Source organism: Bos indicus x Bos taurus, chromosome 25, assembly GCF_003369695.1.
Source record: "Bos indicus x Bos taurus breed Angus x Brahman F1 hybrid chromosome 25, Bos_hybrid_MaternalHap_v2.0, whole genome shotgun sequence".
Classification (NCBI taxonomy): domain Eukaryota; kingdom Metazoa; phylum Chordata; class Mammalia; order Artiodactyla; family Bovidae; genus Bos; species Bos indicus x Bos taurus.
In genome coordinates, this window is record NC_040100.1 from 15,885,400 (window position 1) to 15,899,152 (window position 13,753).

At 44.1% G+C, this 13,753-nt stretch overlaps 1 protein-coding gene across 1 annotated transcript in view; it reads right to left on the reverse strand.

The window, feature by feature from the left end:
* Positions 1–3,746, reverse strand: part of ITGAL (integrin subunit alpha L) — a 49,536-nt gene extending 45,790 nt beyond the window's left edge. The window contains exons 1-4 of the mRNA XM_027527379.1: positions 3,527–3,746; positions 2,107–2,209; positions 1,290–1,381; positions 1,120–1,187 (exon numbers count right to left, since the gene is read on the reverse strand). Coding sequence (XP_027383180.1) covers positions 1,120–1,187; positions 1,290–1,381; positions 2,107–2,209; positions 3,527–3,581 — 318 coding nt within the window. The 5' untranslated portion in view covers positions 3,582–3,746. The remainder of the gene's footprint in view (positions 1–1,119; positions 1,188–1,289; positions 1,382–2,106; positions 2,210–3,526) is intronic.
* Positions 3,747–13,753: the final 10,007 nt, after the last annotated feature.

Below are 13,753 nucleotides of genomic sequence, written 5' to 3' on the forward strand. Positions count from 1 at the left end.
TATTTCACATTTGGGGAAAAAAAAAAACTGAGGTAGGTAAGGTCTTAAAAAGAGCTGATAGTTGGGTCTCAATAAATGCTGCTGCTGCTGCTGCTAAGTCGCTTCAGTCGTGTCCGACTCTGTGCGACCCCATGGACGGCAGCCCACCAGGCCCGCCCCGTCCCTGGGATTCTCCAGGCAAGAGTACTGGAGTGGGGTGCCGTTGCCTTCTCCACAATAAATGCTAACTGAATCTAAATCTCTCTGGTGCCTTTAATCTTCCATAGGATCTTTTTTTAAAAATCGGAGTATATTTGCTTTACAATGTTACGTTAATTTCTGCTGTACAATGAAGTGAATCAGCTATACATATACATGGACCACTTGGACCTCCCTCTTGGGCCCTCTTGGACCTCCCTCCCACTCCCCTCATCTCACCCCTCTAAGTCATCACAGAGCACTGAGTTTAACTCCCTGTGCTATACAAAAGCTTCCCACTAGCTAGCTATTTTACACATGACGGTGTATATGTTTCCATTCTAATCTCCCAATTCGTTCCACCCTCCCCTCTCCAATTGTGTCCACACATCCATTTTCTCCGTCTGCGTCTCTATTTCTGACCTGCAAATGGATTCATCTATATCACTTCTCTAGATTCCACATACATATGTTAATATACGATATTTGTTTTTCTCTTTCTGATTTTCTTCACTCTGCATGCAGACTCTAGGTCCATCCACATCTCTACAAATGACCTAGTTTGGTTCCTTCTTATGGCTAAGTAACACTCCCTTGTGGGGTTTCCCCAGTGGCTCAATGGTAAAGAATCCACCTGCAGTTCAGGAGACTTGGGTTTGGTCCCTGGATCAGGAAGATCCCCTGGAAGAAGAAATGGCAACCCACTCCAGGATTCTTGCCTGGAGAATCCCATGAACAGAGGAGCCTGGTGGGCTATAGTCCATGGGGTTGCAAAGAGTCAGACACAACTCAGAGACTAAACAACAGCAATATTCCACTGTATACATGTACCACATTTTCTTCATTCATCTGTATAGGATCTTTAATTCACTTTTTTCTTTCGTCTCTCTTTCCTAGCAAAAGCTTCATAGGTACTGACATCACACTATACAAAAATCTTACCAACAGGTTGTCACTTGTGGGGTCTGTTGCCAAGGTCATTCCCAAGTACTTGGAGGTATAGTTGGAACCTGTGGGCACCAGAAGATTCACCTGGAGAAACTTAGGCAACCCAGGTGTGATGGGGCCAGCCTCGACTTCCTGAGCATATTCCTCCCAAACCAGTTACTCACTCAGTGTGACTGGCAGGCAGTCTCCAGTTTCTGGCTGGCATTGATACAGGTTTCCCATGCTGTTCCCTTCGCTTGGAGCTCCCACGACAACCCTGATGAGGAATTCCACCTGTCAGATGGAGCTGCCCAGGTCTTTACCAACTACTCCGACCTATTAAGGGGGTTCAGACCTCCCAAAAGGTTTCTGGAAGCAATTCAGCCACTCCCTATCTGGGTGGATGCTAAGTTCCCATCTCTTCCTTATTGGATCCCAGAAAAATAATCCAATATGCCAGAATTCTAGAAAGTTAAGGATCTTTTCCATTGACTGTACAGAAAAACAGGCCCAGAGAATGATCTGCCAGAATGTGACACTGTGGTTTCATTCAATCAGCAATCAATTCAAAAGTCACATATGGTTTACCTGCTATGTGCTACATACTAGGGATGGAGAGGGATTTTGAGAGAGAAACAAAATCTCTGCCTTGAAGGAGTTCACTGTCTAGTTTGGGAGAGAGTCTGGAATTGAGAAAGTGTGGCAAAGCGTTTTAGGGGTTGTCATATGTATTCTATTAGGCACTTATAGGGCTTTTTTTTTTTTTTTTCCCCACTTTTCACACCACAATGTGGGGTCTTAGTTCCCTGACCAGGGATTGAACTCTGCCCCTGAAGTGGAAGCTTGGGGTCCTAACCACTGGGCCACCAGGAAAGTCCCGGGGCGCTTTAACGATGGATGGTTCTCATCCTACTATCAGATGGCCTTGCTTGGATCCCACTACAGACTCCTCAAAACAGGAAGGTCCTGGTCAGGGCAGAGAGGGCCTGTGGCAACACTCACCCATTTCCAACTTGCAGAACGCGGTACCCAAAATGCCTCCCGGCAAGTGGAAAGGAGAAGTTTTGCACATGTCGCACATCCAGGTTGTAGCTCCAGGCTGGGGCTGAGAGACCAAAAGCGGGTCAGCCACTTCCGACCAGGGGCTCCTCCTTACCTCACAAGCCCCCACAGTGGCAGGCGCTGATTGGCCGCCAACCACACGCCCCCAGTGTGGTCAGGCCACCCATACCTGGGGCAGGACAAGGAACTGCCCTCCAACCTCTCCTGGGGGCCTGGACTACAGGACATATGGAAGCAGCAATTCCTACTACCCAGAGCTCTAAAGGACACACACTTCCGACTGGCCTCTCAGCAAAGGAAGGATGAGAAGATGGTGGCACCTAACGGAGGAGCAATCTGAAGGGGCCCTCCTTGGCGATGGGATGCCGCAAGGGTTTGCATCTCCTCACACATCCACTTCTTCCTGGGACATGGGGCCCAGTCGCCCTGAAAACTCAGATCATTAGCCTCAGGCTTCCTCCCTGTGAAAGTTGGAGATCCCCTGATGCTGTGAGGCTGCCTCCTTGCTCAAGTAACGCTCCCTAACTTCCCCCACCTCCATGGACCAGTCTCTGCCATAACCATTAGATCTCAAATTCCCCATTGCCTCCCCAACCTCAGTGATCCTTGGTGTCATCTGAAAGGCCCCAAACTGTCTTTTTTCAGCCCTGCTTTCCTTACAGGTCTTGGGCTTATTTCACACATCTTAAGATGTCAGAGATGCAGGCCTCGTTTATTTAGATGAAGAAACTGAGCCCCAGAAAGAGGGAAGGGACTTGTCCAAGATGACAATGAGAGGTAGAAGCACGCATAGAACCAGATCCTAGGCCAGATCTATGTGTGCATTAACCATTCCCCCCAAAAAGCATGGCACCCCACTCCAGTTCTTGCCTGGAGAATCCCATGGACAGAGGAGCCTGGCGGGTTACAGTCCATGCTGCTGCTGCTAAGTCGCTTCAGTCGTGTCCGACTCTGCGCGACCCCATAGACGGCAGCCCACCAGGCTCCCCTGTCCCTGGGATTCTCCAGGCAAGAACACTGGAGTGGGTTGCCATTTCCTTCTCCAGGGTTTGCACAAAGTTGGACACAATTGAAGCAACTTAGCACGCAGGCACATCTCCTTTCTAAGGGCCCCTCCTCCACCTCTCACTGCTGTGACCTTTTTTCCGTCTTTTGCCTGAAAAGACCTTCAGATCCTGCCTGTAGTTTGTTTGTCTGACTTTGTTTTTCTTCCCCTCTCTCCAGGATTCCCCAGGGCCCCGCATTACCTACGGCTCATGCCACCCTTAAATCAGCTGCTCGTTTACTCCGTTCTGCAAAGTCCTGCTGTTTCCCTCAGCACAGAGGCATGCCGCTTCCCCTCCCCATCTCCCTTGCCTACCAAAGACAAAAGGTCCAGACAGCAGCAACCTCAGCACGATGATGCAGGAATTCATCCTTCAAGCCAGCTGGAGGGAGCCAGCCCAGGTATAGTCTCAGAGGGCTCTTGGGATTTACTGGCGACAGGACTGGTTGAAAGAGGGAAATGATAAAGTCCCAGGGCGTCTTGCAGTGGAACTTTCTCACAGAGGCGCCAGGCTGGTGACAGAATCTGGGGGAGAGGGTTGTGCCTAGGCAGGTTGTGAAACTGTGGGTTTGAGAGGAAGTTTAGCAGGTTAGACATTTCCTGTGCCTCTTGCATTTTTATATTATCCTGGGGAAGACAGCACAGTCGTGCTGCCCAGCAGCTGCGGTGTCTTAGTCCTTCACCAACACGAGAACTTAAGATTCGTTAAAGCTCAGGGGAAGACTGGTCAGATGAACTGTGGTACAACCGTCATGGAATGCATGTAGCCACAAAAAAAGAAGAAGGAAAGAAAAAATAAGATGGGGGTGGGGGAAAAAGGATGAGGTAGCTTTCCCTTGACATTGAAAGATGCCCGTGATATGCTCAATCACTGTTGAAGAAAAAAAAAAAAAGCAAGTTACAGAACAGTGTATTTAATCATTCATTTTGAGTCTAAAAAATAACAACAAAACACTAATTTCCACAGAATGGAAGATATATGATTTGTAAATCATCTGGTACAGGACTTGTATCCAGAATATATAAAGAACTCTGGTGAGACTTCCCAGGCGGTTCAGTGGCTAGGATTTCAAGCTTCTACTGCAGGGGGAGTGGATTTAATTCTTGTTCTGGGGACTAAGATCCCACATGCTGTGAGGTGTAGCCGAAAAAGGGAAAAACAAAACAGAATATATGCAGAACTCTTGTAGCTCAATGATAAAAAGACAACCCAGTTTTTCAAGTGGGCAAAGAATTTTAACAGACATTTCTCCAAAGACAGTATATAAAATGGCCACTGAGCACATGAAAATGTCCAACATTATTAGTCATTAGAGAAATGCAAATCAACACTAAAAGATACCACTTCACACCCACGAGGATGGCTAGACTAAAAATGAAAGAAAGAGAAGAAGTAAGCGTTCGTGAGAATGTGGAGACATCGGAACCCTTCTTACTTTACCAGTGGGAATTTAAACTACTGTGGAAAACACTTTGACAGTTCCTCAGAAAAGTTAAACACAGTTTCAGTCTAGATCCAAAAGAACTGAAAACACGTGTTTGCAAAAAAACTTGTGCAAGAGTGCTCAAATCAGCATTATTCATATTAACCCAAAATTGGCAACAATGCAAACATCTACCAACTGATGAATGGGTAAGCAAAACATGGTCTATTCGTACAACAGAACGTTATGACATCCCCTACATGTGGAATCTAAAAAGAAATGACACAAATAAACTTATTTACAAAACAGAAAGAGACTCACAGACTCAGAAAACGAACTCATGGTTGCCCCAGGGGGAAGGGATAGTTAAGGACTTCAGGAGGGTCAAGAACACACTGCTGTCTTTGAAATGGGTAACCAACAAAGACCCGTTGTATATAGCACATGGAATCCCGCTCAATGTTATGTGCCAGCCTGGATGGGAGGGCGTTTGGTAGAGAATGGATAAATGTGTATGTATGGCTGAGACCCTTTGCTGTTCACCTAAAACTATCACAACATTGTTAATCGTCTATACCCCAGTACAAAGTATTTTTGGTGTTAAAAGAAATTTTTTTTAAAAAAGAATGAAGTTGGTACCTCCCTGATGGTCCAGTGGCTGACATTCTGTGCATCCACTTGGGGCTTGGGTTTGGTCCCTGGTCGGGGAACGAAGATCGTATATGTCATGCAGTGTGGCTAAGAAAAATAAGCGAATAAGAAAAAAAATAAATTTAAAAAAATTAGGGACTTCCCTTGAGGTCCAGTGATTAAGAATCCTCCTTGCAATGCACGGGACCCGAGTTCAATTCCTGGTCTGGGGACTAAGATCCCACAGGCCTCAGAGCAACTAAGTCCAAGTCACAACTACTGAGCCTACAAGCTCTGGAGCCTGCAGGCCACAAGTAGATAGTCCATGCGCTGCAACAACGACAAAAGATCCCCCGTGCCAGAGCTAAGACCCAAGGCAGCTAAACAAATAAATACAAATTGTTGAGCTTAAAAAAACAAATATTTTTAGAAGGATGAAGTATTAGTACATGCTTCAACATGGATAAGCCTTGAAAATCATGCTATGTGAAAGAAGTCGGGCACAAAAGTTCAGATACTGTATAATTGCACTGAGGTGAAATCTCCAGAACAGGCAAATCTCTAGGGACAGAAAATAGATTGGTAATTAGAGTGAGGAAATGTTCTGAAATTAGAGGTGATAGTTGCACAACTTTGTGAATGTTTGAGAAACTGATGAATAGTGTGTGATTTATATCTTTTAAAAAAAGAAAGAGGGGAAAATGGAAGTTGAAATCATGAGTGTGTAGAAAAAACAATAATCTGAAAGGACACAACCAGACTCCAAACAGTGGCTACCTAGGCAGAATATAGATTACATATTTCTGGAAAAAACATTTTTTTTTTTTAACAACAAAGATGTAAAACTTGGGTAGCTTTAATTTTATTTACTCATTTGGTTTTGGCTGCACTGGGTCTTCGTCGCTGTGAGGGCTTTTCTCTAGTTGCGGTGAGAGGGAGCTACTCTCTGGTGTGGTGCTTGGGCTTCTCATTACAGCGGCTTCTCTTGTTGCGGAGCATGGGGTCTAGGGCACGAAGCTCGGCAGCTGTGGCTTGCGGGCTCTAGAGAACCGTTGTGGTGCACGGGCTGAGTTCCTCCAAAGCATGTAGCATCCTCCCAGATTGGGGATCAAAGCCATGTCTCTTGCATTGGCAGGTGGCTACTTTACCACTGAGCCACTAGGGAAACCCCAACCTGGGTAATTTAAAAATATATATATATATTAAAAACACAACAGAATAGAGGAAGTGTACTTGTTTATGGGAAGGGAATGCTGATACACTTCAGATTATATTCCTGTTGTGAGGAGATCCTGCTCAACCAGTAAGATCACTTCCAGTATTATTGCCTTAAGGAAGGCTTTTTTTCTTTTTTCTTTTTGGCTGCACCACAGTAAGTGAGTTCGAACCTGCACCCTCTGTATTGGAAGCATGGAGTCCCAGTCATAACCAGGGAAGTCCCCTGGGGAAAGCTTTTGCAAGCAGATTACCGGTAATCTACTGCCAAGCAGTTACAATGTGACAAGCTAGCTCTTGGTAATGAGATGATGTTAAGTAGTCTTTTTCAAATTCAGTTAAAATCTGGTAAGTCAGACTGATTTCGTTAATTCTCTGTACAGCAGTTCCAATTTACAGCTAACCAAATTCTTCCGTTTTTTTAACTACAAAAAGAATGCACATTTTAAAATTCAAGCATCAGAGAAGTATATAAAGTAACAGAATAAAATCTCTAGAATAACCATGGGCATCACTGACTCAATGAACATGAGTTTAAGCAAACTCCAGGAGAAAGTAGAAGACAGGGAAGCCTGAAGTGCTACGGTTCATAGGGTCTCAAAGAGTTGGACACGACTTAGCAACTAAAAAACGACAAAACCATTTGGAGTCGTACATTCTTTGTGACAAAAATCATTCTAGTAGTTAAATGCATACAGATTCTATCTGTCTAGAAAAATTATAATTCTCCTCTCGCCATGGAGCATCTGTTGTTGTTGTTTACTTGCTCAGTCATGTCCGACTGACTCTTTGAAACCCCATGAATTATAGTTCACCAGGCTCCTCTGTCCATAGGGTTCTCCAGGCAAGAATACTGGAGTGGGTTGCCATGCCCTCCTCCAGGGGATCTTCCCAACCCAGGGATGGAACCTATATCTCCTGCATTGGCAGATGGACTCTTTACCACTGAGCCACCAGGGAGGCCCACGGAACATCTAACCCAGAATTAATAGTCAAATTAGCCATCTCCAGTGTGAAGGTTTTCCTATACAGTCCAGCAGTCTCCAAACATTTTGGCACCAGAGACTGGTTTTATGGAAGACAACATTTCCTTGGACAGGGAGTCAGGTGGGGGGATGGTGATGGTTTCAGAATGATTCAAGAGCATTACATTTATTGTGCACTTTATTTCTATTTTTACTACATCAGTGCCACCTCAGATTATCAGGCATTTTAGATCTCAGAGGTTGGGAATCCTTGCTTCACACCAGCTTCAAATTTTAGATGCTTGAGTTAGGGCTTAAGTTTATAGAAACTTTAAGTGTATCAGTAGCAATGAATAGAGCACCTGGGATGCAAGGAATTCAGGAAACAATCTCAAAGTCTCCACTTTTTGGATTATAGTTTATGTGTATGTTTTAGCAGGTGGGTATACTCTTTTGTATATTTATCACGTTCTGGTTTTCAGTTTGAAAAAAAAAAACAAAACAAAAGAATCACCTGCTGTCTCCCGCACTGGGCCTCTGACTTCCCAGAATGTGGGGGGCTTACTTGCACTTTGTAGCTTCAGGAAGCTACAAATGTCTCCTCAGTGTTCAAACAGACCAAGTATCTAGAGAAAAAAGGATGAAACTCACATAGTGTTGGTCATACATGCACCTCCTTCTAAGGAAGCTGCTTCAGCAGCTGGTTTCTGTGTTATGTCATCTTGGCTGCATCACATGAACAGTGTGAAATAGATCCTGTTGGCATGGTGATGGCTGATGGGACCTGAGGTCAAGCCCAGGGCAAAGATGGCCATGGATAGGTTGGACTCAACAGATGCAGCTGTCTTCAGAATGGCATGGTAGTTCCACTTAAGAATTGTTCCATACAGGACCATGGAAATGAGCTCAAACTTATCACCTCACAGAGGAGTGACAAGTGAGATCTCAGATTGGGAAGTTCCAGGTTACACAAAATCCACGAAACTAAGACTGAACCAGTGTCTCGGATGCCTCAAGTCTCTGTGCCCTCTCTAGGGTAAAATGATTTTCATTGTCTTACTTTTCTGTAGGTTCATCTGAAAATGATGAGAGAATTTTCTCTTGCTCCACTGAAGAAAGCAAACAGGACTTTGCATCAAGCTTTTTTTTTTTTTTTTTTGGCCACAGCTTGCAGCATGTGGGATCTTCCCCAACCAGGGATCAAACCCATGCCCTTGCGCTGGAAGTGTGGAGTCTTAACCACTAAACTACCAGGGAATTCCTTATATTATGTTCTTTTGTACCTTCATCATTGATCATTCCATGGTTCAAGTCATCATCATTTTGTGCACAGAATTTTTTTTTTGCATCAGATTATTCTATAATTTTTGGTAAGTGTATCAGTACAAATAATACTGTAATCCTCCCTGATGCCCTCTCCTCAAGGCAATAATTACAATTGTTTGAAGGTAGTGATGCTTTTATATTTTATTATGTATATATGTCACAATATACATTTTGTGATATTTATGATTTTTAATTGACATAAAATAATTTCCAAACTGTATAAAATGTTCTGTACTTTGCTTTGTTAACTCAGTGTCTGTGAGCCCAATCAAAGTAGATATGAATGCATGTGTGTGTGCTAAGTCACTTCAATCATGTCCAACTCTTTGTGACCCTATGGACTGTAGCTTGCCAGACTCCTCTGTCTATGGGATTCTCCAGGCAAGAATACTGGAGTGGGTTGCCATGGCCCTCCTCCAGCAGATCTTCCCCACCCAGGGATCGAACCCACATCTCATGTCTCCTGTATTAGCAGGTGAGTTCTTTACCACTAGCATCACCTGGAAAGCCCAGATATGTATAGCTCTGGTTTATTCATTTTGACAGCTATGTAATATTCCATTGTTTGATTATGCTCACATGTAGTCTTTTCTTTTTTTTTTTAAGTCTTCCTTTTCTGATAGATATTGAGTTGCAATGCTTCAATAAAAATCCTGGTATATGTCTCTTTCATTATTCTTTATAAATTTCCTTATGATATATCCATAAGAATTAAAGTCATAAGGCATATATATCTTCAAAAACAATACATAAAAATAAATTGTCTTTCAGAGGAGTTATGGCAATTCTACCAATTCTCCTTTTCTTTACTTGTCAATGTCTCACCTTTTTTTTTCTTGATGGTCTTGTCAACTGAAAAAAAAAGAAAAGTGAAAGTCTCTCAGTCGTGTCCGATTCTTTGCAACACCATGGACTATACAGTCCATGGAATTCTCCAGGCCAGAATACTGGAGTGGATAGCCTTTCCCTTCTCCAGGGAATCTTCCCAACCCAGGGATTGGACCCAGGTCTCCCACATTGTAGGCAGATTCTTTACCAGCTGAGCCATAAGGGAAGCACCCTCCCCCCCCCCCAAAAAAAAGAAATGCACACCATAAAAGCATCAAATTTCAGTTTTATCTGAGACCTTATTGAGTATTATACCCAGGAGCTGGCCTCTCAGATAGCTCTGAGGAACTGCTCTCAAGTGGGAAGTGAGGAGCCAGGATACATGTGACTTTGGGGCTGGGAAATACATGTTGTCAAGCATACGTCTTGGTGTGTGTGTGCTCAGTCACTCAGCTGTGTCCAACTCTTTGCCACCCCATGGACTGTAGCCTCCCAGGCTTCTCTGTCCATGGAATCTTCCAGGCAAGAATACTGGAGTGGGTTGCCATTTCCTACTCCAAGGGATCTTCCAGATCCAGGGATCGAACTCCGGTCTCTTAGTCCCCTGCATTGGCAGGTGTATTCTTTACGACTAGCACCACCTGGGAAGCCCACACATCTTGGTAAAAGATTACTAATCTAATCACAAAGCCAGAGATCTTAAATTAATGATTTTACTACTTTTCTACATATAAGAAGATGCAAGCTCTGGGGTCATTGACATTCTTCCTTAGACATGCATCTTAATTATCTACATCCCAAACACAGAAAGCTCCACCTATTTTTCTTCTGGAATTCCCTGCACTGTCAGTGGGCAACTGCTGTGGTTTACAACTTAATCCTGTAGAACAGGAATGGTGGGCAACATTGTTTCCATTGTAATGTCTGCTAAGTCACTTCAGTCGTTTCTGACTCTCTGTGACTTCATAGACGGCAGCCCACCAGGCTCCCCCGTCCCTGGGATTCTCCAGGTAAGAACACTGGAGTGGGTTGCCATTTCCTTCTCCAATGCATGAAAAGTAAAAAGTGAAAGTGAAGTCGCTCAGTTGTGTCTGACTCTTAGCGACCCCATGGACTGCAGCCTACCAGGCTCCTCCATCCATGGGATTTTCCAGGCAAAAGTACTGGAGTGGGGTACCATTGCCTTCTCTGTTGTAATGTCTAGGTGTTTTTAAAGTATTTATTTGCTAAAAAAGAAATGCAAAAAGGCAAAACGGTCATCTGAGGAGGCCTTTCAAATAGCTGAGAAAAGAAGAGAAGTGAAAGGCAAAGGAGAAAAGGAAAGATAAACCCATTTGAATGCAGAGCTCCAAAGAATAGCAAAGACTGGTAAGAAAGCCTTCCTCAGTGATCAGTGCAAAGAAATAGAGGAAAACAATAGAATGGGAAAGATGAGAGATCTCTTCAAGAAAATTAGAGATACCAAGAGAACATTTCATGCAAAGATTGGCACAACAAAGGACAGAAATGGTATGGACCTAACAGAAGCAGAAGATATTAAGAAGAAGTGGCAAGAATACACAGAACAATTATACAAAAAAAGATCTTCATGACCCAGATAACCATGATGGTGTGATCACTCACCTAGAGCCAGACATCCTGGAATGCAAAGTCAAGTGGGCCTTAGGAAGCATCACTACGAACAAAGCTAGTGGAGGTGATGGAATTTCAGTTGACCTATTTCAAATCCTAAAAGATAATGCTGTGAAAGTGCTGCACTCAGTATGCCAGCAAATTTGGAAAACTCAGCAGTGGCTACAGGGCTGGAAGAAGTCAGTTTTCATTCCAATCCCAAAGAAGAGCAACGCCAAAAAATGCTCAAACTATCGCACAATTGCACTCATCTCACATGCTAGCAAAGTAATGCTCAAAATTCTCCAAGCGAGGCTTCAATAGTATGTGAACCATGAACTACCAGATGTTCAGGCTGGATTTAGAAAAGGCAGAGGAACCAGAGATCAACATCCATTGGACCATCAAAAAAGCAAGAGAGTTCCAGAAAAACATCTACTTCTGCTTTATTGATTACACCAAAGCCTTTGACCGTGTAGATCACAACAAACTGTGGAAAATTCTTCAACAGATAGGAATACCAGACTGCCTGACCTGCTTCCTGAGAAATCTGTATGCAGGTCATGAAGCAACAGTTAGAACCAGACATGGAGCAACAGACTGGTTCCAAGTTGGGAAAGGAGTACGTCAAGGCTGTATATTGTCACCCTGTATATTTAACTTATATGCAGGGTACATCACGCGAAATGCCGGGCTGGAGGAAGCACAAGCTGGAATCAAGATTGCCAGGAGAAATGTCAATAACCTCAGATACTCAGATGACACCACCCTTATGGCAGAAAGTAAAGAGGAACTAAAGAGCTTCTTGATGAAGGTGAAAGAGGAGAGTGAAAAAGTTGGCTTAAAACTCAACATTCAAAAAACGAAGATCATGGCATCTGGTCCCATTACTTCATGGCAAATAGATGGGGAAACAATAGAAACAATGACAGACTTTATTTTGCGGGGCTCCAAAATCACTTGTGGATGGTGACTGCAGCCATGAAATTAAACGATGCTTGCTCCTTGGAAGAAAAGCTATGACCAACATAGACAGCATATTGAAAATCAGAGACATTACTTTGCCAACAAAGGTCTATCTAGTCAAAGCTATGGTTTTTCCAGTAGTCATGTATGGATGTGAGAGTTGGACTATAAAGAAAGCTGAGCGCCGCAGAATTGATGCTTTTGAACTGTGGTGTTGGAGAAGACTCTTGAGAGTCCCTTGGACCACAAGGAGATCCAACCAGTCCATCCTAAAGAAAATCAGTCCTGAATATTCTTTGGAAGGACTGATGCTGCAGCTGAAACTCCAATACTTTGGCCACCTTATGCGAAGATGCTGGGAAAGATTGAAGGCAGGAGGAGAAGGGGATGACAGAGGATGAAATGGTTGGATGGCATCACTGACTCGATGGACATGACTTTGAGCAAGCTCCAGGATTTGGTGATGGACAGGGAGGCCTGGCATGCTTCAATCCTTGGAGTCACAAAGAGTCGGACACAACTGAGTGACTAAACTGAAGTGATAATTCAGAAACAGCCAGAAGGAAAAGATGAACAGGGCAGGGTGTGAGGAAAGAGCTTCCTTGTCCTCTCCAGGCATCACCCTCTCCCAGCACCTCCACCTGTTCACCATTGCAGAAGCTCCTTGTACCTAGATTTTGTGGCAGTCCCCTAACTTGTCCTGCTTCCAACTTTGCCTCTGCTACAGCCAGAGGGGTCCTTTGAAAATATGTCAGAGACATCCCTGGTAGTCCAGTGGTTAAGACTTCAGGCTTCCAGTGCAGGGGACATGGGTTGATCCCTGGTTGAGGAACTGGGATCCCACATGGCATGTGCTCAGCCAAAAATAAATAAATAAAAAAAAAGATCACATCAGTCTCTTGCTCAAAACCCTCCAACTTCCTCTTATTTCACTCAAAATACCAGTCAAAGTTCTCACCATTGCCCATGCAGCTTTAATCCATCAGACATCTCATTATCTGTTTGAGCTTGTCCCCCTCAAGCTCACTCGTTTTCAGCCTCTCTGCTCTCCCGGCTCTTTGATCACCCTCTGCCTCCAGACGCTTGTTCTCTTGCAGGCTCCTTCCCTCATCTCCTTGAGGTTCTTGTTCCTTAACACTAACAAACTACTTCTTTCTACTACCTAATTTCCTTAGCCATCCAGTTGATTGTCCGTCCTCCCTGTGCTGTGCTTAGTCACTCAGTCATGTCCGACTCTTTGCAACCCTATGGGCTGTAGCCTGCCAGCCTCCTCTGTCCTTGGGGGATTCTCCAGGCAAGAATAGTGGAGTGGGTTGCCATGCCCTCTTCCAAGGGATCTTCCCTCGTGTCTTCTGCATTGGGAGGCGGGTTTTGTTTTGTTTTGTTTTTTACCACTAGCGCCACCTGGGAAGCCCTCAGTGTATGCCCAGTACCTAAAACAGTACTTGGAGCAGAGTGAATAAATATTGAATTGATAAGTATTTACTGAATGAATGAATGCTTGGGGCTACCCTTTTCTCTAAGGATAGTTAAGAGGCTTTTGCTTTCCAGGATCTAGGCTCTTCAGAACCAAAAAT